Source organism: Papaver somniferum, chromosome 2, assembly GCF_003573695.1.
Source record: "Papaver somniferum cultivar HN1 chromosome 2, ASM357369v1, whole genome shotgun sequence".
In the NCBI taxonomy this organism is placed as follows: domain Eukaryota; kingdom Viridiplantae; phylum Streptophyta; class Magnoliopsida; order Ranunculales; family Papaveraceae; genus Papaver; species Papaver somniferum.
In genome coordinates this window covers 151,473,230-151,499,532 of record NC_039359.1, presented here as the reverse complement: position 1 = coordinate 151,499,532, position 26,303 = coordinate 151,473,230, and the positions used below count along the sequence as shown (strand labels likewise).

General features: G+C 37.2%; 1 protein-coding gene across 1 annotated transcript; it reads right to left on the bottom strand.

The window, feature by feature from the left end:
* Positions 1-9,141: 9,141 nt before the first annotated feature.
* LOC113349457 (fasciclin-like arabinogalactan protein 13) lies at positions 9,142-10,117 on the bottom strand. The gene has a single exon (XM_026593429.1). It carries the CDS (start codon positions 10,020-10,022, stop codon positions 9,285-9,287), a length of 738 nt encoding a protein of 245 aa, XP_026449214.1. The 5' UTR covers positions 10,023-10,117; the 3' UTR covers positions 9,142-9,284.
* Positions 10,118-26,303: the final 16,186 nt, after the last annotated feature.

Below are 26,303 nucleotides of genomic sequence, written 5' to 3'. Positions count from 1 at the left end.
GATTTGGACACTCGTTTGCAAAATGACCAAATCATTTACACTTAAAGCACTGAGGCATATCCTCGTCACCAGTTTCATCAATATCCCTATTTTAAGGAGGAACACTATTATGAGGTTTGACTGATGCTTTAGGCTTATCCCTGAAGAACCGTTTACTTCTATTCAACAGAAGGTCCCTAAATTGTCTTGTGATCATCGAGACCGATTTTTCAATATCTTCATCTGATGAATCAGTCTTAGAGTGATCGTCTTCAGAGATATACACTTTCTTACTTTTATCAAGTAATTTAGTGTCCTTTTGTGCTTTGAACGCAACATCCTTAAATTTGGATGAATGCTCATGATCAAAGATCTTAAGCTTCCCAACCAGTGTATTTCTGGAGAGATTATCCAGGTTATTTCCCTCTACGGTGGCATGCTTCTTAGAGTCGTATCTAGATGGCAACGATCTGAGAATTTTCATCACAATGTCCTTTTCAGGAATAGTCTTACCCAATGCAAAAGATGCATTAACAATTTTAGACACTTTCTGATTAAACTCATCAAATGATTCTTCATCTGCCATACGAAGGTTTTCCCAATCGGAATTAAGGTTTTGAAACCTAGCTTCCTTTTCACTGGAATTTCATTCAAATACGGTTTATAAGATATCCCAAGCTTATTTAGACTTAGTGCAATTTGATACATGGTGCTGAAGATTTGGGGTAATGGCATGTATAATGGCATTCAAACCGTCGGAATTTTTCTTTGCAGCAAGTATATCGGCAGGGATGTATTCACCAATATCCTTGGGAACGTTTACATCTCCAACTGCCACAACGGGAGCATTATAGACATTAAAAACATATACCCATGATTGAAAATCACGTGCTTGAATAAAAGCTCGCATAACAATTTTCCACCATAAGTAATTAGAGCCATCGAAGACTGGTGCTACGTTGATAGAGATAGCACCTCTGTTCATAGAGTCAGATCGCTACAAACACAGACTTATACGGTCTTGAACGTGTTTGTCAGGTCTGATACCAATTGAAAAAGCGGGGGTATAACAACCACACCCAATATTTCGCTTAGCAATCTGTATGGACAAACTCCAATATACTTTCAAGAGAATCAATAAGACTCAATCTTAATAAAGTATATCAAAGAGTTATTGGTAGTGTTATTCATTGCAAATATTTGGATTACCAATATGTGTGTTTAGTATAACCACTCATAACTTGTTTATGTATCTTGGTAAAACTATTCACAAGGCGTGACTTTTGTATTGGTATGACTTTTATTAGTGAAACCGATCTTAAGTAATCACCTGAGATGGTATGACCGATATGTTGTAATAGGTATGAACAACTCTAGACATTGGGGAACCGATCCTAGTAAGAGGTGCATCTGATCACAAGTATGTGGAAGCGATCCTTGCAAGAGGTGCAACAAGTGTTAGTAATTGGTGACCGATCCTATGACTTGTGCAACCGATTATGAGTAAATACCATAATTACGTGGTAACCGATCCTAGTACCTAGTCAACTAATTTTTGGAAATCTAGTGTGATCGATCCTTGTACCCACATGGAGGTAGAACCGAAGCTTTTCATTTTGGTAGAACCGTGAAACCCGTTAGTGGTGATTTTATAGTATAATCAATCACGTAGTTCTTGGAAGTCAGATCAACCAATTCTAAACTCGTTTGGAAGTGTGGAAAATCAGTTCTAAGATGGTAAATATGAAAAATGATTTACCAAGTAAATATGTCAACATACTTTGAACATGTTCAGTAATTCTTATCTTTTATTGTTCAAAGATATTCTTTAATAACTAAAGAGAATCCCGGATCGAAATAAATTGAGAATCTTTTAATTAAGTTTTTTAGTTTTATATGCTTTTAATTTCCAGCAATTAAAATGCATATCTTTAGAAAATAAAAATTAGTAACATGCATTTACTAATTGGAGATTTTCTAATGAGATTTCGGTCAATATTTGGACAAAGCATTTCCAGGAATTATGAAAACCGAATTTGGAAATATATTGCATATCTTGAGAATATTTTCGGTTTTGGAAATTCCTTGGTGTCCAAACTTCCTTGGTCTATAAATATTGAAGTTTGCATTTCAAGCAAACTAATCCTCAGAGCCAGCAAAACTACCTAGTTGTGTTGTTACTGGTGGAGCCGTCTATTCGGAGAGGAAAGTACCCTAATTAGAAGAAATCTCTTACGACCACTCGTTTTAAAGACTTCCTTGGGATTGGGAATCTCTACGAGTACCGTTGCTGAGAAACTAGATAATTGCATTTTATTATTAGTTTTCGATTGATTTGATTGACTAACGGTTGTTGAACTTTGATTGCACCTACTTTGTTTATGCTTGAGAATCTTCTCTTCTGAAATAAGATTCACTCGAACTAGATCGAAATTTCGACGGGGATCTTTAGACTGTTTGTAGATCTAAAGACGTCTTGTGATAATCCATTGTTAACAGACTCCGTTCTGTGTGTGCATGTGTTTATTGAAGATCTAAGAAGATTTGAAGACAAATAAAATTGCTTGTTTGAGTTCATAATCTTTGGTGTGCACAAAACTTGATCATCTGGGGTTTGAACTATAATCGGTTTATCTTTATGATAACTTTGATTGATTAGTTGAGTAGATCGGCATCAATACATTTCTTTGTGATTAAGAGTATTGATTGCATAGTCTAGACAATTACTTCGGTAGTTGTTATTAGATTGATCAAAGAACCTGACAAAGGAGCTTATTAGGATAAACGGAAGAGACTTTTGTCAAACTCATATCACTTGTTTGAAAAGAGTTGTTACCGAACAGATTTGTTGTTCCTTTACTGTTTGGAATACGAACCAAAGGAATTGTTCTAAGTGCATGACTTATTGCAAGTTGGAGGCGCAGGGATACAGGCGGAACTAGGTGATCTATAGGTTTAGTTGCTTGGTCTCAACTATACGAAATTGGTTTAGATTTTGTATAGCGGCTTAATCATGAGAGTATTCAATTCTGGACAAGGTCCCGGGGTTTTTCTGCATTTGTGGTTTCCTCGTTAACAAAATCTTTTTGTGTATTTTACTTTTCTATTTCCGCAATTATAATTGTTTTTATTATAATTAGAAGTAAAATACACAAACGTTAATTCCTAATTACTTGATAGCAATCCTATTGTGTTTGGTTAAGTCTGAACCTATTATCAAGTAATCATACTTCGTTATTGTATTGTATCGATCTTGTGTCCATAGTCAATCATACAAGTTATCTTGTTGTCGTATTTTCTCGATCTCGTATCCATAGACGATCACAAAAAGTGTGAACCGATTCGTTGTATTGTCTCGACTCAATCCATAGACAATCACTTTCGGAGAAAGGACTTATAGGTGGAAAAGTTTTAGATTGAGGTATAAACTGCGAACATATAAACAACCATGGCAAAATTGTAAATGGGGACCCCCCCAGTAGCTCCGCAACTCGCAGGATTGTGAAGGAGGGACCTCCCCCCCCCCCCCCCCCCCCCCCCGGTAGCCCTGCAGTCGGGATATGGTACATGTGGATACATCACCTATTTGGTCGTGAACGCGTAATTCCATTGAAGTGATGGCCACTGCACCGAAAGGGAACAAGACACGGGATGTGTTAAGGAATTACTCTTGCCTTCGGGTAAGTTGCGCCTAGGCCTGCAGGCAGTCGGTGTAAAAACTTTAGCCGCATCTCTGGAGATAAGATCGTTGCGCGGTTTATCTTCGCTCGACCCAGTACTTGTTACTAGAAAACGATCTCTGGTTCTGGTATATTTGGGTACCCTCGTCTGTTTACCTCCCACAATTAAAATCTTTCTTCGAACCTAGTACACCAACCTAATTGTATTTCTCCGTCACCACCATCTCCCTTTCTTAATGGAGGTAATGGGCATCCTTCTTTTAATTGGAGGACGATATAGTGGTTCATGTTCACAAACCCCATGATGATTATCCTTGGTGATTCTTCTTCGGTAAAAATACGTCTTGTTGGTGCGTATGTAACACTATGCCCATGGGACATGGAATGAATAAAGCAATGGAATGATTTGGCGAGTAGATAGCCACACATTGGCATTCTCATCCAAAATTCACTTGTCAATCTAGTGTTGCACCTTAAACGCCGTTCAAATGCTTGGAACTTCTCATTTAGCACCGCTTCCGTTTCATCTCTTTCACATCTCATCATTGGCTTGTGGAAATCAGGGAAACCACGTAATTCAAGCAAACACTTTTCCCTTACATAAGTAATTTGGTCTACATTCCAATCTTTTGCATCCTCAAAGGGTCCAAGTTGATCTACAAACACATGATAACCACAATTTCCGTCGCCCTCAACATCGTCGGTGGACTTGACGTACTCATGAATAAAATTTGGTAAAAAGTGCATGTAATTTTTATATATTGTGTACGTAGGTCAGATATAATTACCTTCCTCATCTATAGGGGGTGATGTCATCAGACCTACTTCCATATAAACCGTCTCTTTCTCACCACCAACAACTCTTCTTTTTGAACCTTCTTGGGATGCAACAACCACCTTCTTCTTGGGGCCTTTTACCTTCATTTCACTAGCTCGGCTTGGTCCGCCTTTCTCCATTTCCTTTCGTTTACGTTTGTTTGTAGCCGTATCTTTCGACTCGTTGTACAACTCGTTCAACTTCTCAAAACCCGAAAGATCTCTTCGCATTGAAGGAGTCAATTATGTACCCTCTTGAACCTTTCTCTTAGCTTCTGCCCTTTCCTTTTTCTTTGTTGTTTTGTTCGAAGGCCTATCCTTTCCCTTCTCCATTTTAGGATCAAAAATATATTCTCTAGTGAACGAACGGTTGAATTTCCGCAATTCATACAACCAAAGTTTTCTTTCCTCCGGTAGTAAAGAAGCATACTTCTCAAAAAGTTCCTTGTGTGCGTCAGTATAGCAAACACGTCCCCAAGACCTTGATTGGGTAATGGATCACTGAATGATAGTTGTTTCCAAAGTGGATCTATATCTTCGATCGGAATCATCTTTGAGGGATAATTGGCTACCGCATGCTGACATGGAAGGCCCAAAGCCGACTTGATGGGACAATTACATCTCAATCCCAGTGGAAAATTAGTTTTCCCGAGCCTCCACTTCCGTTATAATTTTTAGGATTGCCCATTGAGAAACGTATAAACCTATTCCCCGGAGCCCAGGGCTATCCATGTAATCGACAAGCTTTCCAGATCGTCTCTTTTCAAAATCCCCTTTAATTCTATTGAGATTACGCTTGAAATACTCGACCATAGCTTCAAAAACAACAACAAATCCACCATCACAACCATTTAACTTACTTTTGAACCGATAGTGAGTCGACTCCACCGTGATTGTGGCTTGATTGCCATAATGTCTATAATGGTTTACCTATGCACTAACAAAATTTTCTTCGTGGGGATCCAATAACTCGTTGTTCAAATATGCTATAACATCTGGGAAGGTACCCCATTTTTCCAATACGAAACACTCCTTAGGAAAAAAGCTTCTTCATGAGCGACCATACTAATTGTTCCCAATCACCTTGAGAATCCGCCCATTTTACCTCGACAATTTTGTCATCGACCTAACACTTATCTTTCTCTTCTTGTTGTTTATCCAACGGTAGTCTTTTAATCCTCTCCACCTCGGTCTTCTTTGTTGGCCAAATAACCCTCTTGAAGTTAGTTTGCACATTGTTCCATAGATGAAACGTGCAAAGATGATGATGCACGTCAGGAAGGTTGTCTAAAGAAACACTTCCTAGAGGACATGTCACCATTGCATAAAAAACAACAACAAGAGTACATGATTTTTAAGCAGATGCAACACAAGGCGTCGTATTTTTACTGAGACGGTCAGCGTTGACTGGCGACTTTCTAGGGTTTCAAAACCCCTTTCTTTTTCTCCGTCCCAGCCATGGATGAGGGGGTTTATTTACCTTCTTCCTCTCCAAATCTCATTGATAACAACAGAAGATTTAAGGGTTTTTGTTGGGAAACTGATTTTCCTCCTTTGAATGGTGCTTTGGAATCGAATTGTGCTGCAGTGGAAAGTAATGGGGGGTCTTCAAATCATAGCAGCAGATGGAGTAATCCTCTTCCAATCATCAGCTCTTCTACAATAACAACGAATTTAGCTTATGTAGAACCCAAGAAGATCAATGGGGAAACTTCTGCATTCTTCGATTCAGGTGAACTCAAACCTAAAATTGAAAATTGTGCTTCTTTAGTTGTTGGGTATTTTGTGGGGCGGAGATTGGATTTTAATTTTGTAAAAGAGAAATTAATCTTAAATTGGAAAACTAAGGGAGACTTTTCCATGACTATCCATGGCGAAAATGTCTTTCTTTTTAAGTTTGTACAAGAAGAAGATAGAACAAGGGTGTTGGAGGCTGGTTCTATTGACATTGCTAATCGTCTATTCGTAGTTAGACCTTGGTCACCATTTATTGAACAACAAATTGCTTCAATTCGTTCAATCCCAATCTGGATGAACCTAAGAGATGTTCCTATTCACCTTTGGAATGAAATGGGATTTGCAAGATTAGGTAGTGTAGTTGGCAGACCTATTATGACTGATTCTCATAAAGCTATGAAAACTAGGATGAATTATGCGAGAATATGTGTCGAAGTTGATATAGATTGCACTTTTCCAGCTGAGATTCCTTACAGAATTGACAATGAAAAGTTTGTAGTGGGGGCAAAGTATCCATGGAAACCCCCCTCGTGCTCACACTGTAAGAGTTTTGGTCACCCTAGTGGTAAGTGCAAGCTTGCACCTAAGAGTGTTAAAACAAATTGGTCAGGAGAGAATGAAAGCAGAGACATTGACGTGGAGAATGAAGGAAAAGATCTTGATTCTATAATTTTAGCGAAGAAGATTCCGGATCGAGTATGTGTGGGTAAAGGTGATGTTGACAATGTAGAAATGTCTACAGACGTTGCGACTACTAATGCTCCTTTTGAGTTTCTTAAGAAGAAGAAAAAAAGATCAAGGAAAACCAAAGAAATTCTTTCGATTGAGGAGACCCAAGAAGGTATTAAAATGGATATAAATGCTCAACCGGTCATGGAAGGGGCAAGTACCTCATCCACCGACCCATCAGTTCCCCCCGGCTTTGAAAACCATAAGAGTTTTCAGGCCTTGGAAGAAGAGGAGGGGGTTGCCACTTCTCAATTAGCTTTGGAAGACTCAGGGATAAGCATAATGAAGCCATCATCGTCCGAGCCAATTCCTGAATCTTCTAAGAAATTGAGGTTAAAAGCTAAAGCAACAGGTATGTTCTCTACTGGTACTTTAAGTACAAAAAAGAAAAATTTCCAAAAATCTGGAGTCCCTAAAAAGATATCAACAACTAAGCTCTTGGATTTTGGTTCTTTATGGGGATTAGACTTTCACCCTCGGAAAATAGATCGTCAAGACATGTTTAATGATCTTGCGAAAGATCATGATGATTTATCCATAGATGATGTTGAAGAGCATTCTACTTAATACTAGGAAGTATTCTTTTTCTCTGTTTGCAGTTTGCTTCTTGAATTTAAGGTTCGACAAGTTGGGTCCTCTGCTTTTGTTCTTCTTTGTGTTCTTAGATATTTGCTCTTTAGTTTGAGAATTGTTGTACTACTGTCTCTTTGAGTTTTTGCTCATCTGTAGTTGTATCCGCCTGCACACGTCTTTTACGGATTTTTTTTTCCGTCTTTCGGTTTATATAGACTTTTTTCTACAGTACGCATTGATTTTCTTATTTTCTCTGGCTTTCTTAGCTTGGAAGACTGTTTGTTTATGGCTCTGTTTGTTTTCTACAGTACGTATTCAACTGCTGTTCATAAAGCGAGAGATAAATAGGTCGCCAGTGGGGCAAAATTGTGACAATGGAGAAGGATACTAAAAATGAATAAATGAGCATAGGTTTATCGCGTAGTCGATGAGTAGCGTAGACTACAAATCTATTTTATCATCTTAAACCGCTACTTAGGCTTCAAAATCATGTGGAATTTGCAGATCTGATGCTTAACTAATTAGTTAATGTTTTCTAAATGAAATTAAATCTCAATTGACAGTTTTTCCACCAGAAACACGTAATATTGAGTGTACATGTTCATATGTCACGAGGGACTGGCTCCACCACCATGGACCCTGAAAATGAATATAGATCCTGCATTAAGTTAATAGTTATCCCTCACACCAATAACTTGCCCAAAACAGCCTGCAAACAACGATCTGACTGTGAGGTAACACCATGCACCCGTTTCTTGACTAGTTCTATACCCCTTTGATGATTGTTTGATTGTCTTCATCATCTTGATTCTAATTTTTTGTTTTTCCTTCTACACAATCACATTGTCATGGATAGGATACAATGTTATTAGCTTTTTAGGAATCAAATGCATAACCTAATCCCATGGTTGTTGGGTCTGACTCGTGATCTGAATCTGACTCGGCTTGAGTCACATGTCAAATCTTTTACTTACTTTTCCAATGTCTGATTCCACTCGTACATCTGACTCGGGATATTTGAGTCGGATATCAAGCACATATCTGGGTTCAAAAGCTTTTTATAACACTATTAGTTAACAACTTGAGTCAGACACAATGAGTTCGACCTAGATGAATCAAATCCGGACGAGTTAGATTTAGTTGGAAAAAAAAAACAAAAACTATTACCTAATAGGACAAAGGGAAAAGAATGCGTTAAGCAACCATGAAAAAGGACAAGTGACTAGAGTGTTATTCTTTGTTTCGCCGGATCTTTAATATTGAAATCGTAATTTTCATGGAAACATTTAGCAATTTCTTACGAGCAAGAACATTTTGTTGATCAAACTTATTGAAATGTCGTTTACTTTTGAACCTTTGGTTTCAAAATTCAGAGTCTAATTAGCTAATGTATTAGTTATTGTCAGAAGCATCCATCTGGAGAGTACATTTTTTATTGTGATCCAGTATTATCAGATCTGAATTCTGATTCAAGTTATATATTTATTCCCCTTCCATGTGATATGATCCCACTTTCAAGCTTGATAAAACCTCGGTTTAATCTCCATTTCATTTTTACTTAGAACTGATGTCAGAATAAGATAATTATATGGAAAAACCATTCATGAAACCATAATCATCATCCACATACAGAGACCAAAAGAATGAAATTATTTAAAATAATTTTAATTCTCAGAAAAACAACATTATGACTTTAATACAATGAAATGCAGTACTGCCAAATGCTACATAATGCCTTATATTGCATCATCATACATTAATCATTTGTAATCAAAGAAATCCCATGAACATTGCCGCAACTCCAGCAACCAAACCCATGCCCATATTCCTCACAGCAGAAGATGGTTTGTCATCTCCATCGGCAGAAGCTGCAGGTCCACTGGTAGATGATTTTGGTTTCCTGGCATCAGTTGGAGAAGGTGGTGGTGGTGGTGATGCTGGTGGTTTAGCTCCAAATAAATCCAATGGTAACAAAACCTTATCAACTTGATAAACTGACAAGGGGAATTCTTGTCGTAGAGCATTGTTAAGAATAACATCGACCATACCAGATGAAACATTAACTTGGTTTGCGGAGGTAGTGAAATTTAATCCAAACGCACCACCACCTTGACCAGTCGCTTGAGTTCTAACAGGGTTGCTAGCAGTTTCAAACATCACCAAGCTGTAATATTTAGGCAAGACGTGGGATAAAACAAGCTCAACTTGCTCTTGTGTTGATAAACCATTTAGAGTACCAGGTTTCAAGTTATTGAAAGCGTTATCAGTTGGAGCAAACACGGTCATTCCCTGATCCGATGAATTGAGTTGATTAGTAATTTGGTTACTTACCTGTGTCGATGTCAACAGACGCATAAACGTTGTGTATTGACCAGCTTTGTCAAGGATCGCGGTGAGATTGATCGGACCGGCTGCTTTGGGTGCTGGGGCAGCGTCTTTTTGAGCATGAACAGAAAGTAAAAGACATGATGAAATTAAAGCAAGAACTAGAAGGGAATGAGAAGCCATGGAAAAATGGTGGTGGAGAGAAACTAACTAGAAATGGTGGTAGTGGTGAGTGTTTTTATTTTGTGGAGAGGGATGAAGTGGGGTTTTATTGAATGCTGAGAGTGGTGGGTGTAGGAATATAACATGTTGGGAATTAGCTGGCTATAGAAATTTGATCAACACCCTACATCTATTAAAATTAACAATAATGCTATACAAAATTATTTTTCTTTGGTTTGTATAAGTAGCAAACTTGTACTGGTAACTTTTGAATCAGGAAAGGAAAATGATACTTGATCAAGATTTCACTATTATTGGGCCTCTTTGTTTCTTTTTAAGATATTTGGTTGGGAATATTCGTTTAATACGGTGTTTGGGTGCACAATGAGAAGTTATTTTTCGACTGAATTACACCGAAAAGTCATAAACTAGTTTGGATATGTGCAAAATAGCTTTTAAAAGCAAAAAGTTTAACTTCTTTTAAAGCGAGAAGTTTAACTTCTGGAACTGACTAAAAACAAAAGTCGTTCTGCCTTTGATATCCAAACATGCTATAAGGTTCATGGAAAAATTGTAGTTAGCTTTTTCCTTTTTAGGGTACGGGAAATGAAATCGGTGGCAAGAAAAATTAGTAGATTTGGTTGGTAAAATAGATAGATCAAGAAACTAATAAGACCTTCCGTTAAGGCGAATATTATTGCTTTTTTAAAATTTATATGTTTACATCTTATTATGTGATGTTAAAAAGATAACGTCCAATATACGAGATAACGTGAGAAAAGAAGTGCGAGCGGATCCTCCATCCTGTTACTGAACAGGCAGCAACAAGCTATATCTGCTAGTCGCTTGTGAATTTACAAACCCTACATAATTATAACAACATCTATAGACTAGTAGTTTGTATGAACGAACAAGCAGGCAGCAGGCTTTACCTGCTAGTCGCTCGTGAATTGCAATCCGTACACAATTCAAAGCAACATCTATTCACAGGCCGGGATAACTTTGGTTCAACAAATATAGGCCGGTTGTCACTTTATAAACAACTTTTTTTCTTTCTAAAATTAATCATCTAATTACAATAACCAGATGATTTTATATACTCCCTTCGTTTTATAAAGACAGTCTGCTTTGACTTTCTCAAAATATTAAGGAGACCATATTATTTTACTTGATTACTTTTAGTTACTTACCTATTTTATTTTAATAAAAATGCTAGCAATAAAGACTATCCAAAATTATTGTGAGAATTATAAATACGAAATATAAAAGAAAAATTTAAAAGATATCGAATTCATGAAGTATAAACCTTATAAGGAATATAATTTTTAGAGTTAAATGTATATTTTCTTAAAAGGAATGAAGGACATATTTGTTTCCTCAACTATACTAATTTCTTTAATATTTTAGATTGTGTCACTTTAAAAATGGATTTATGATTATAAAGAATTCAAGGGTATATTAGAGAGTTCATTGAAAAAGTATGACTATAAACAGAAGCTGGACACAATTTTGAAACAGACGAAAAAGGAATAGAGGACGGTCTTTCAGAAACAGATGGAGTATTTTATCAAGGAAATATTGCAAAATGTTCATAGTATTGGGACCCGACACAAGATCATTCTACTGTTACAAACTATTAACAAAATGGTCATACTTTTAAAAAGAGAGTTAAGTGATGACTCACAGTTAAATATGTTAACCAAATTACCTATGTGTCCTTCCTACTTATCCCTCCATACACAATTTTAAATTTTTCCTTCATTGTAATTGTTTTGACGGTGGTGTTATTTGTAGGTGGTGGTGCCGCCACTTACACACCGTTACACCGTATTCAGGATCATTACACCACATTCCGGATCGTTACACCGCATTCACCCAAAAGGTTCACCGCTTCCCCTCTGAGGTTTAGTGAAGATTCTTAAGCTTCCACCACCACCACCACCACTTCAACTAATTAGTTAAGTGGAAAGGGTATTTTGAAAGAGGATATTTTAGGAAAAGATAACACCGTTTTATTCAAAAGTGTTAAATCGAATGGAAGTATGACTGTTTTGTGAACGAATTATGAAAGTATGACCATTTTGTGACCCAATTACAAAAAGTATGCCTATTCTGTAAATGGCCCTTTTATCAAACACTTTCGTAACAGATTAGAGCTTAAAAAACGAATTATAGATCTCATAATCTATTTTAATGTAATTGTACCCAACAATTAGTGCTATTTTGTACTTTATCCCAAATGCTAAAATCTATTTACTGATTGTAATGTTGGAAGTTTGTTAGTTTTATACTATCATTTTTGCAGTTAACTGTACTCTTGTCATAAATTGATACTCTAATTTAATTGACTTGTCTGACTAATCCCTTTTTAATCAAGGGATCTAGTCACCTAGTTTTGTCCATGGTAACCAAGGCCAAAAGCACTTCTCATCAAGTAACGCAGTACAAAGGTTCCAGCTCCACCATACATCAAATTACCTGCTGCGGAACTAAACGGTGGTTCAGTTATTGTTTTCTGGAAGTAAGTTTTGAGAAAAAAAAAAGCAAGCTAAAAATTTATGTTTAGTCCATCATGTTGTTTTACCCCGCCTAGTCTTTCAATCCTGTTTCTACCGCTAAATAGCAAGGATGAAACTGGATTCATCCTGGTTTAAATTTAAAAAAGAGCGAGGATGAAATTGGATGCATCCTGATGTAAATTAAAAATAAGAAAAAGTATTTGAAAATGGGTACGATGAAACTATTTTCATCCTGATTATTTTTACATTCTCGTCCATTTGAACAGTATCAAATTTTACATGTCTTTTTCACCAAAAAATTATCGTTATTGGATTAATTGACCGTGTAAATATTACATGTTCAACGTTTTTACAAAATTACTGGGAGTTCCGTCAAAGAAATACTATTTTGCACTTGATGGATTATTAAGCTGTACAGGATTTCAAACGCAACCTCTTAATGTTGGCAAGTTATCAAAATCCGTTGTTCTTGGCAAATTGTGAAAACAAAGTTTTGCTTTGTTTTCCTTTTGTCGATCCACACACAAAATATTTGGACAAAGAAAAATAATATTCCTAGTTGATTATGACATTATAATCAAACGGATCCAGTATTATTATTATAGCGTTATGTAGAGATTGGGTCGTATTATTATCCATATCTGTGGGTATACAACTGGCAGAACGTGGCAAGTGGGTTAGTACCCCACATGGCATAAACCATATACAAACGACCGATAAAACAGGTTGGAAAATACATGGAATGATGGTTTCTCATTGATCCCACCACCACCATGTTCTGTCTTAGTGTCTTTAGATTATTAATCATCCACCACCATTAACCAACAATCTAACATGGTTTTACTCAAGATCCGAACTGCATACCATGCAACGGATCCATATATCCTTGTTGGGCACTGAAACAGTTAAGCCCAACATATAAATGTTTGGACTTGGGAAATCATTTTAGAGCAATGGCGTTGTGGTTGGAACAACTCCAATGGGCATGGCAAACAAAGCCATTTAGCCATCATATGCCTACTGTGGGACTAGTACGTCAATAAAATGGATGAACAAACCCTCAAATAAAATTTTTTGTTCATCGCGTCTCAGAGTGAGTCGATCGACTCAATCTGAGACAATCGATTTTAGCTGAGCCGAGTGTTAGAACACTGCTCGGTCGAACTCGCAAGCGTTGCTATCTCAAGTTTGTTGTCAAGTTTAGTTGCAAAAACTATAAGTCTTGATTTCTAGTCTACTTATAACCAAGTCTCGGACTACTAAGGGGAGTTTGTGGAACTACATCAACAAAACGTATGTGGACACTTGAACTCATGTATCACTCAAAAGTCTATCTACTCTATCTCCTATTTGAGACAAAATTCGTATAGATATATAGACTTAAATTATACACATTTGATATTTCGAGCTGAGTTTAACTCGCTTACATATTTCTCGAAATATGTGTCGGTAAGTTTTCGCTTTAACCAAGTTCATCTTATATTCTTGACGAAAGTCAAAAGATGACCATGTGAAAATCACCTGGTAACATCTTACACGATTTGTGTGAGACAGTTATTTAATGTGGACTCGGAATCTTTCGTATTGATCATTCGATCACTTGAAAATTACTTTGAAGCTAATAGTTTGTGTGAGACAGCTATTTTCGTCTTCCAACAATGTTTCAATGATTGAAATGGGAGTTTAGAACACTTAACCATAATTGGATATAAGCACAGTATGCGTACTTGCATATTTGTTGGTCCAAGACCGAAATATGGTATGCATATCTGTTTGCACACTGGCGAACACAGTCCAAGTTCGGCTACTTAGGTATGCGTACCCGTTTGCATACTTGAGTGGGTTATGTTCTAAAATCGGTTTGTTCATGAACTAATACATTTATATAATAACGAATGCAATCTTTTGTAAATCGTGGCTATAATGTTCATGAATTGATTCGAGTGAATCAAATCGATTTTCCTTCAATTGTGTCTTGTATACTTCTATAAGAATATAAACAATTGAACAACTCTAGAACTAGTTTCATTTGAGTCATTTGAACTAGTTATGGTTAAGATGAATAAGGTTAATATGAAAGTGATCATATGGCTAACTTCGATTAACTATTGTTGAGCCAACAAAGGTGCACACGTTTAGGTACGGTTACTCATATCTAAATGAAGTCATTTTTCATTTGTGTGTAACAACCTAAGTTTGATCTAACGGTTGAAAGATATTAGCTTGAGTCTAATCAGGTTTTCATCAAACAGTGAATATTGAATGCTTTGTTACCAAGGTAACATTGATTACAAACCCTGATTTGAAGACTATATAAAAGAGAACTCTAGCAACTGGGAAACCTAATCCCTACACCTCATGTGTGATACTAGTTGCGACTAGAGTCAATTCTCCTTTAACCTTAGGTTTTTCCAAAACCTGTAGGTTAACGACTTGAAGACTTCATTGGGATTGTGAAGCCAGACCCAACTATTTTCTCTGTAGTTGTGTGTTCTGATCTTGCTGTTTTCTATCGTGATTAATTACTATCTTATCAGATATATTCTCGAGATTTAACTTTCGATGGTAAAGATAACAAGTAGTCACAAACATCTTCGTCTCATCGTTTGTGATTCCACAATATCTTATTCCGCTACCATAAGATTAAGATTATTGTGAGGTGATTGATATTTCTAGGTTGTTCTTCGGGAATATAAGTCTGGTATATCAATTGGTTCCTCTTCACCTTGATTTATCAAAAGACGGAACAAAACTCATAGGTATATCTGTGGGAGACAGATTTATCTATTCAATAGACTTTTCTGTGTGAGAAAGATTGGTTTATCAAGTCTTCGACTTTGGGTCGTAGTAACTCTAAGTTGTGGGTGAGATCAGCTAAGGGAATCAAGTGCGCAGAGTCCTGCTGGGATTCAGAGGCGTAAGGAACGCGACTGTACCTTAATCAGTGTGAGATTGGTTAGGGCTCAACTACATTCCAGTCCGAAGTTAACTTGGAGTAGGCTAGTGTCTGTAGCGGATTAATACAGTATGGTGTTCAAATCTGGACTAGGTCCCGGGGTTTTTATTCATTTGCGGTTTCCTCGTTAACAAAACTTTTGGTGTCTGTGTTATTTATTTTCCGCATTATATTTTTTTATATAATTGAAATATCATAGGTTGTGCGTAAGTTCAATCAATTTTGAATCCAACATTTGGTTGTTGATTGAATTGATTGATACTTGGATATTGGTTTTTTATACCGTCTAAATTGTTTCTTATATTAATCAGGCTCACGGATTTCTATATGTTTGATTTGATGATTACATTAAGAAACATAGATATAACTCTTTGATATATATACTTTTCTTAAGATTGAGTCTGACTGTCTAGTTGATTCTCTTGAAAGTATATTGGAGTTAGTCCATACAGATTTCTAAGCGAAATATTGGGTGTGGTTGTTAGACCCCCGCTTTTTCAGTTGGTATCAGAGCTGGCAAACACTATAAACCTAATAAGTTTATATTTGACTGATCCCTCATATGGGAAATTTCTTTAGGAAACATGCTCTTGGCATCTGTAACGCACGTCAGAGTTCCTTAAAGACTGTTCAGAGATTATTATCCTTTAGACGTCTGGTCTCTCATGATAATCTCGTTCCATCTAAGACTCTGGAAAACTTAGAAGATAAGAAACAATCTAAGGAAAAAACTTAAAAGCTCTTCTAAGAATTTTCGTTCGAGAAAACGTTGTCAACGCTCAAAGATATGGAATCTCACTAGAATTACTCTTAATCTTTTTGAGGAATACTATCGTGATGGATCAATTGACAACGATCTATTTAGAGCTTTTGAAAGCGTTTTTAAATTCTTAGAAAATCTTAATTCGATTGAGGAAAATATTTTTTCTGACAAAAGTTCTGTAACTGTCAGATCATGTATTCATGATGTACGAACTACGCTTGCTACCAACTCAAGTGAAATTGATAAAAAAAAATCCGTTGAGTTCGGTGTAGGCTCTAATTATCGGAAAACATCATTCCTTGGTCATAAGAAAATGTATTTAAAAAATTCTATTAATCCTGAATATCATCATTAGTATGATTGTACTTCTGGTACATTTCACAAATATTAACCGGAAAAGGTGCATGAGGATCTCTGCACATCTAGCCTCTTGGTAACAAGCTTGGCTCTACCCATTTGTATGTAACTTGAGATGGGGTAAGTAACAGTTTGATTATTTTTTGTGTTCGGGTTAATTTTTAATCTTTTTCTCTGAGAAAAATTCCTTGACAAGTTTTTTTTCTTTCCAAGGTAAATTAAAGTGATGTAGTTTGTTTCCTATTATCCTTGTACGACACTGTACTGATCCCTTCAGCGTGCGAACCTTGGCTAATTGAACATTTTAAGAAATCCTTCTTTCCTTTTGCGGTTCACGGTTCATGAATGGGTCCAATCCCATTTTTTGGTTTATAAGAAGTATGGGACGCATACCCTTTTTCTTCCTTCTCTAGTCCGCGTACGTGAACTATCCTAAGGTTCATGTATTATCTCCATTAAAATTCTTCTTTGGAGATTCAAAAGTGGCCAAGATTTTCCTCATCTTCAAGGATCATATCAAGTAAGTTTTTCCTTTTCCTTGTACTCTCAATTTCTAAATCTCACGGGAAATTTCAAGGTTTCAAAGAAGGTTCAAAAACTTTGGATTCACCATCTTCTTGTATGACTATACCTCAAAATCAAGATTCTAATAGAATTAGATTCATCAATGATTCTAGTAGTAAGAACTTTGATAGGATTTCTTCTAGTGGTTTCATTCTAGAAAAGAAATTGGATATGGTTAGTGGTCATAAAGAAGATTTGTTTTTTTTTTTGAAAAATTTAATCTTCGAAACATCTTTAATGGTCTTGGTGAAGGTTTTGACACTCTCACAAGAATCTTCAATGCTTATATCCATGATGTTGATCTTGATGACATGGAATTCAAGACCATGATAAATAGAGAAAGGATTCATGTTAATAGAGAGTTTATTTCAAGGATTACCAAAATTCCTTTGGGTAATTTTCGCCTTCCTAGACCAAGGGAAGAAAGACCATCTTATGAAACCATTTCTAATGGTCTTTGTGGCAAGAGTGTTGAATGGATTGAAGGGAAATTTCCTACTAATTATCTTAGTCTTGCTTTGATGTCTTTTAGAAAACTTGCTATATCCAATCTTTGTCCCTCCATAATTGAGAATTCTCGTGGAGTCGTGAGTTTGCAGAGTTAGTCTATTTCCTTGAATTGGGTTCTCGAAGTCTTGATATTTTTGGATTCATCATTCTTTAAATGCTCTCAATGACGTCATCCAACAAGAAGTTAGGCTTTCCTTGCTTAATTGAGAAAAATTTCGAGCATATTCTAGTGATCCTATTGGAAATTCCATTGGAACTCTCAAACTTGTTCGTCCTTGTACTTTCAAACGTATGAAGGAGAATGCTTGCAAAAGGAAAAGATGTGATTCCCTTGACGGTTCTTATGATCCTACCACCTTGATTCATCTTCATCAAATTCACAAGGGTGTGTGTAAAATCAATTCCAAGGTGAAATTCATGCAAGAACAATTACGTGTGAGTGCCACTAAGTTTCCCGAGATCAAGGAAGATATGGATAGGATTCAAGCCTCTTGGATGGTTTACGATGATGAAAATGATGAGTAAATTCTTTATCCCTTGTTATTTATTTTGTCTAGGAAACTTCATATGAGAATTTATTCTTGTGTTTTAAGAAGGATAACTAGGGTTTGGAATAACAATTATCGTGAATACATATAGTTATTGCCAACGATTTTCATCTTGCAATGTTTTTAGATTTATTTATTTGAATTCTAAAGTTTATTTCTAAGGTGATTTTACAGTATTAATCTTTATTGGTTTCATATATTGCAACTTGTTATGGGATATGTGTGTTTGCGTCCGTGAACTATGATTGTCCCTTATATGTCAAAAGTTAAGCCTATTATATCATTATGCAAATATTGATGAAGATAGGATAAACTTTTGTTTGCAAAGATTAAGTCTATTATGTGTCTTTATGCAAATATTGATGAAAAACAGAATGAATCATTGAATATTCCGCAATATTGGTCTTTCCCTTATCTACTTCTATGTGAAAGTACTGTGTGGCTCCATAATTTTCTTATTTTGAGCATTTTCGATTAAATTAATCAAGGGTTCTCTTGTGGTTAATTTAATTGAGTATTTTGGATACAAATTCATGTTTCATGTAATTTGTTATGTCCAAAGAAATCCTCATTTTCTTGTGAAAGTAAGGTCGCTCTTGTTGTTCTTTCGGGAATGACATTTTATGGGAGAAAGTTCTTAATTGAACTTGTGCTAAATTTCCAAATTTTTGTGGGGAGTGCGGCTGTGGAATATTGTAGGAGTTTTCTTCTATCTTTATAAACTCCTTGATGAGTACACTAGTTTCGACTATGTGAAATCATCGAAACAAAGTTGATATGTTCTCTTTTAGTCATGAAGTATCTCTATGGAAATTTCATTAGGATCCCACTGGTTTTCGTACCTTTGCAATTTTTATTGACAAAAAGGGGGAGAATTAATGTGTAGTTCACACTACAAATACATATGGTTTACGGATCATTATGTAAGGGGGAATGGTTTTCATGTGAGATGAAGTATTGACTAAGGGGGAGTAATACATATCACCATAGTATTGTTGTCAAAGTTGTGATAAAACTGGACTTTGATGTTGTGTAAAAATACTATGACACTGTATAAAAATGATTGAGAGCTACTGTTTTCTCATTGTTATAGCTACGGATCTTCAACAATTATGATGTTGAGTTGAACACATTCAGAATTACTGGAATACTTGGAAGTGACGAATATTTCGAGTAATGTTGAAGAACCAAGGAAATCAAGCATTTGGATTAAGAGCTACAAAGTTTATTTGTTTTGTATTCCATATGTATTGATAGTTTTGTCACTAAAATTGACAAAGGGGGAGATTGTTAGAGCACTGCTCGGTCGAACTCGCAAGCGTTGCTATCTAAAGCTTGTTGTCAAGTTTAGTTGCCAAAAATATAAGTCTTGATTTCTAGTCTACTTATAGCTAAGTCTTGGATGAGGATAGAAAGTGTATTTGAGTTTTAGAATTCACGTCATTCATCGATTGAAGACGAATAACTACTAAGGGGAGATTGTGGAACTTCATAAACAAAAGGTATGTGGAGACTTGAACTCATCTATCACTCAAAATTCTATCTACTCTATCTCCTATTTGAGATAAAAGTCGTATAGCTATATAGACTTAAATTATACACATTTGATATTTCGAGCGAGTTTAACTCGCTTACATATTTCTCGAAATATGTGTTGGTAAGTTTTCGCTTTAACCAAGTTCATCTTATATTCTTGACAAAAGTCAAAAGACAATCATGTGAAAATCACCTAGTAACATCTTACATGATTTGTGTGAGACAGTCGTTTGATGTAGACTCGGAATGTTTCGTATTCATCATTTGATCACTTGAAAAAAGCTTTGGAGCTAATAGTTTGTGTGAGACAGCTATTGTCGTCTACTAAGAATGTTTCAAAGATTGAAATGGGAGTTTAAAACACTTAACCATAATTAGATATAAGCACAGTACACGTACTTGCATATGTGTTGGTCCAAGACCAGAATACGGTATGCATACCCGTTTACATACTGGCAAACACAGTCCAAGTGCAGCTACTTAGGTATGCGTACCCATTTGCATACTTGAGTGGGTTATGTTCTAAAATAGGTTTGTTCATGAACTAATACATTTATATAATAAGGAATGCAATCTTTTGCAAACCGTGGTTGTTATGTTCATGAATTGATTCGAGTTAATCAAAATCGATTTTGCTTCAATTCTGTCTTGTATACTTCTATAAGAATATAAACAATTGAACAACTCTAGAACTAGTTTCATTTGAGTCATTTGAACTAGTTATGGTTAAGACGAATAAGGTTGATACGAAAGTGATCATATGGCTAACTTCAGTTAACTATTGTTGAGCCAACAAAGGTGCACACGTTTAGGTACTTACTCATATCTAAATGAAGTCACTTTTCATTTGTGTGTAACAAGCTAAGTTTGATCTAACGGTTGAAAGATATTAACTTGAGTCTAATCAGGTTTTCATCTAACGGTGAATATTGAATGCTTTGTATTTAAGGGTGAAAACCGTTTCTGCTGATTTCGGTAGTTTCGCGTGAGTGGGTGAGAAACGAGTCTAAACCCTAAACAATGTACTGCAAGGGAGTACTTTAGATTCGATAGATCAGTCTGTACAAATCCGTCATAAACCAAGAAATGGCTATTCCAGACTTGCTTCGGTCACAAAGTGAATGAGAAGGGTTGGTTTTAGGGAGGGAAGCGAAGAAAGTGTTGAGACCAGAATAGTTGATTATGGAAGATTAGTTGTTTGACTTGTATCAGAAAGTGAAAGGTAACAGATGGGAAAGCTAGCAAGTGATTTCTGAGTGTTGTATGCCCCTGACCAAAACTTGTTGTTTTGTGGAAATAGGTAAGACCTATTTATACAAGTCGTAACCCAAACACACTCTAGTCTCGTAAGAAATAGAAATAACCGAGTAAAGTGGAAGGAGGTGGTAACGGGTAACATCTGGAATAGATGTTCCATAATGAAAGAAACGTTTCACCATTATTCCTTGCATTTACTAACCGACTCATTCTTATGACACTTTCTTGTAACGGGCGTAGTGTACGCCGCACGCTGTAAACCGCCAAACCAAAACCCTAATGAGCATCCCCCAGTTTGTGACATGTGTTTATGTCTCGAGTGTTTTTGTGCAAAACGTGTAGCATGTTGCTGTTATTTGGAAAGTTGAGCTTGGGAGATTTGCCGGCTCGATGGTGACCCTCGACGGTCGAGATTTTTCATCTTGAGAGGAAGGGTAGCCGTTGATTATTTCAACACTTCGCTTTGTAGCCAGCAGCATGAAAGCATGGCCGGCATGACTTTGACAGAGTTAGGCGTGGCCTAGCTATGATTTTGGCGTGGTTTAGGAACGGCCAAAAGTCGGGTTTTGGCATAGTTTGGGCGCGACCAAAATTGGGGCTTGGCGTTGGGCCAAAGGTTGCTGCGTGTTAGCCGGTGACTTTGGACGGCTAAGATATGTGTCCCAGATGGTAGGATGGCCGTTGATTGTTCGACCCTTCGTTTTGGTAGCTAGTGGTACGAAGGAAAGGCTGAGATGGTTTTGGCATAGAGTAGGCGCGGCCAAAATTAGGGTTTTGGGAAAACCGTGGTGTTTGGCCTCGGGCCGCAAGTTGTCATGCGTTCGGTGGCGAACTTGGAGGGACGAGATCTGCATCTCAGATGGAAGGGTGGCCGTTGATTATTGCAACCCTTCATTTGGCAGCCAGCGGCATAGTTTAAGGTCGGCATGGCTTTGGCATAGAGTAGGCGCGGCCAAAATTAGGGTTTTGGGAAAACCGTGGTGTTTGGCCTCGGGCCGCAAGTTTCCATGCGTTTGGTGGCGAATTTGGAGGGCTGAGATATGCATCTCAGATGGAAGGGTGGTCGTTGATTGTTGCAACCCTTCGTTTGGCAGCCAGCGACATAGTTTAAAGCCGGCATGGCTTTGGCATAGAGTAGGCGCGACCAAAATTAGGGTTTTGGGAAAACCGTGGTGTTTGGCCTCGGGCCGCAAGTTTCCATGCGTTTGGTGGCGAACTTGGAGGGCCGAGATCTACATATCAGATGGAAGGGTGGCAGTTGATCATTGCAACCCTTCATTTGGTAGCCAGTGGCATAGTTTAAGGACGACATGGCTTTGGATAGAGTAGGCGCGGCCAAAATTAGGGTTAGGTGCAAACCGTGATGTTTTGCTTTGGGCCGCAAGTTTCCATGCGTTAGGTGGCGAACTTGTGTGGCTGAGATTTGCATCCCAAAAGGAAGGGCAGCCATTGATTATTGCAACCTTTCGTTTTAGCGTGGAGATGTAGCCGGCACGACATGCCATTGGCACATGTGGTGTCGCAGGCATGGTTGGCATGCCTTGGCGCGGAGACGTGGCTGGCATGGTTTGCCATTGGCACGGTGGTGCGGCTGGCATGGTTGGCATGCCTCGGCTAGGAGACGTGGCTGGAATGGTTTGTCATTGGCACGGTGGTGCGGCTGGCATGGTTGGCATGCCTTGGCGCAGAGACGTGGCTGGTATGGTTTTCCATTGGCACAGTGATGCGGCTGGCATGGTTGGCATGCCTTGGCGCAGAGACGTGGCTGGCATGGTTTGCAATTGGAACGGTGGTGCGGCTTGCATGGTTGGCATCCCTTGGCGCAGAGACGTGGCTGGCACGGTGGGAGAATTAGGGTTAGGCATATACAGAGGTGATGTCAGTTAATACTGAAGGGTTCTGCCGTGGAACATGACACATGTATAAAAAAAAGTTATCCTGGTAATTCTTACGAAAGCACGCTGATTGATTCAATAAATGCGCTATTGGTCATAGTGATGTCATGTCAGATATACGATTTTACGATTTTAACCCTAAGCTAAAAACCACCATCAACACTTTGTTACCAAGGTAACATTGATTGCAAACCCTGATTTGAAGAGTATATAAAGGAGAACTCTAGCAACTGGGAAACCTAATACCTACACCTCATGTGTGATATTAGTTGCGACTAGAGTCAATTCTCCTTTAACCTTAGGGTTTTCCAAAACCATGTAGGTTAACGACTTGAAGACTTCATTGGGATTGTGAAGCCAGACTCAATTATTTTTCTGTAGTTGCGTGTTCTGATCTTTTTGATTTCTGTCGTGATTGAGTACTATCTTTTCTAAGATTTGCTCGACATTTAATCTCCGATAGGCAAGATAAAAAGTAGTCCCAAACATCTTCGTCTCATCGTTTGTGATTCCACAATATCTTGTTTCGCTACCATACAATTAATATTATTGTGAGGTGATTGATATTTCTAAGTTGTTCTTCTGGAATATAAGTTCGTTATATCAATTGGTTCTTGTTCACCTTGATTTATCAAAAGACGAAACAAAACTCATAGGTAAATCTGTGCGAGACAGATTTATCTATTCAATAGAATTTTTATGTGTGAGACATATTGGTTTATCAAGTCTTCGACTTTGGGTCGTGGAAACTCTTAGTTGTGGGTGAGATCTGCTAAGGGAATCAAGTGCTCATAGTCCTGTTGGGACTCAGAGGCATAAGGAACGCGACTGTACCTTGATCAGTGTGAGATTGGTTAGGGCTCAACTACATTCCAGTCTGAAGTTAACTTGGAGTACGCTAGTGTCTGTAGCGGCTTAATATAGTGTGGTGTTCAAATCTTGACTAGTCCCGGGGTTTTTCTGCGTTTGCGGTTTCCTCGTTAACAAAAATTTTGGTGTCTATGTTATTTCTTTTTCGCACTATATTTATAATTGAAATATCACAGGTTATGCGTAAGTTCATCAATTATGAATCTAACCTTTGGCTGTTGATTGAATTGATTGACACTTGGATATTGGTTTTTGATATACCGTCCAAGTTATTTCTTATATTAATCAGGCTCACGGATTTCTATCTGTTTGATTTGCTGATTACATTAAGAAACAGAGATATAACTCTATGATATATTTTTCTTAAGATTGAGTCTGACTGTCTAGTTGATTCTCTTGAAAGTATATTGGAGTTAGTCCATACAGATTGATAAGCGAAATATTGGGAGTGGTTGTTAGATCCCCTCTTTTTCACCGAGTGTCTCGCACAGAGCCGAGACTCGGTTCCAACAGCGCCGAGCATCGTCCACTGCTGAGCCGAACAATTCAGAGAGAGCCTATAACGACTAGTCCATCGAACGGCTACCAATTCGTCTCCTATAAACGGAATCGAATTTAACTTCAAAACCACACTTTACTTGTACACCAACAAAGTTTCTGAATAATGCAGTGGAATTTACGATCAATGAAGATTTTTCGCTTTGTCAAAACTATATAGCTCTATATCCGGTTAGGGGTGCAGAAGGACGTCAAAATGGATTGATAAGTATGAGTTATATCCACAAAATCTATGAAAACTTCTGCAATGATACCGGTATAACCCCAATAACCGCAACACGGCTTGGTTGTTTTGTCAAATTGTGATATAAAAAAAGAAGTTGGAGAATTCATAGCTTTGGTTCAACTTGTTAATTGGTATCGATTTAGGGGTGAGACTAATATTGATGTTGAATTGCATGATCGAGAGGAATGACGAAGATGGATGAGAAGAATTTTTATTTATGGATCTTATTACACAATCTTAAAGGATTTTTTTGATATCTTATTTTGGGTATTGAGAAGTATACATTCTACTCAGCAAGATATTGATGTAGTGGTTTTAAAGTTTAATTGTTGACGATTGTCTCAAATTAAGTTTTAATTTACTTTATAGATATGTTAGTACCTACTACATGTAACTGTAACAAAAGTAAATTAACTAAACTTCAAATTCATAAATATTAAAATAAAGCATAATTTTAACTATTCGGCTCCACTCCAACGCCACTTATGCGTTTCACCCTGAATTATACTTGCAAATCCTTGATTTGATCCTCTAGCTTAAGATCCTCCAATTTGATAGCCTTCAACATCATGTCCTCCACTATGATTTCCAAAGCATTGATATGCAACATCAGCTGGAGAGCCATCGAAGTTCAATGATACCCTATAATCTTGATAACCTTGGAAAATTATTTACTGGCCTGACAATGTAGAGATTGTTGCACTGAACGAATTGGAGAATGTTGTACTGGACGATACAGAGACTGTTGCCTAAGAGGTACTTGTGTTTCTCGCACTATTTCCTAGGAATATGGAGTTGTTGTATGCTGAGAAAAACTAGGACTGAAGTTCATGTATCCCAAAACATGCGCAACTGTTGGAGGTACATACGTATGGTTTCAATATCTCTTAACACCATTTGATTCAATTGTCTGAATCTTCTCGTCTCCCCGGTAGAACTTGATTGTGTTTATTTTAGGTAGTTTTCTATTTCTTTGTCTACTAATATCTTGAGATCGAGGAGGCATGGTAATTAAATGGGTATTGAATTTTTGTTTGAAAAGATGTGTAGAAAATTGAATTTGCGTTGAAAAGATGTATAAAAGATTGAATTTGTGTTGAAAAGATGTAAAAAGGATCGGATTTGAGTTGAAATTATGTTGAGAATAAAAAAAGTTGTTGTGAGTAGAGAAGATTGAAGGTGAGTTGAATTTACAGGGTGTGCAAATGTGGCCATTTTTTGGCTATTGGAATGTTACCACTATCGATCCAGTTGGAGCAGAGTCTCGGTGTAGTTAGAGCCGAGGCTCGAGTCAGTCTTCGCCGCACGGGCCCAATTGCAACGGTCGAATTTGTTTGCCTCGAGATTAACTTTGACCATACACCTGGCCTGCCAAACACTCAAATTTGGTACGGACCACCAGAATTGGTCTTTGGATGTTAGTTAGATTTCCTTTTATGAGCTTTTGTATTCCACCATCCAAGTCACTAGATAGTGATATGGGCATATTTTATATATATTTAGTGTCAATTTAATACTAGTATTTGTTTATTTTCTTGCGATTTATTGTATATTACATTTGTTTTCTTTCGCTTGTGTTTAATTAGGTGAATTATCCAAATGAAGTGAAGTGACACTTAATTGTGCAATAAAAGAAGTTAGCCACAAATGGAGAAGGGAGAAAAACTAAGTGGAACTTGCTCAAATCCAGAATTCTTCTTACCATCTTAAAGAGAACGAAAATACGAATCCAACCACGAAAGA

What these genes read in the sequence shown, in the direction of transcription:
- LOC113349457 (XM_026593429.1), bottom strand. Translation starts at nt 10,022, where the DNA reads ATGGCTTCTCATTCCCTTCTAGTTCTTGCTTTAATTTCATCATGTCTT.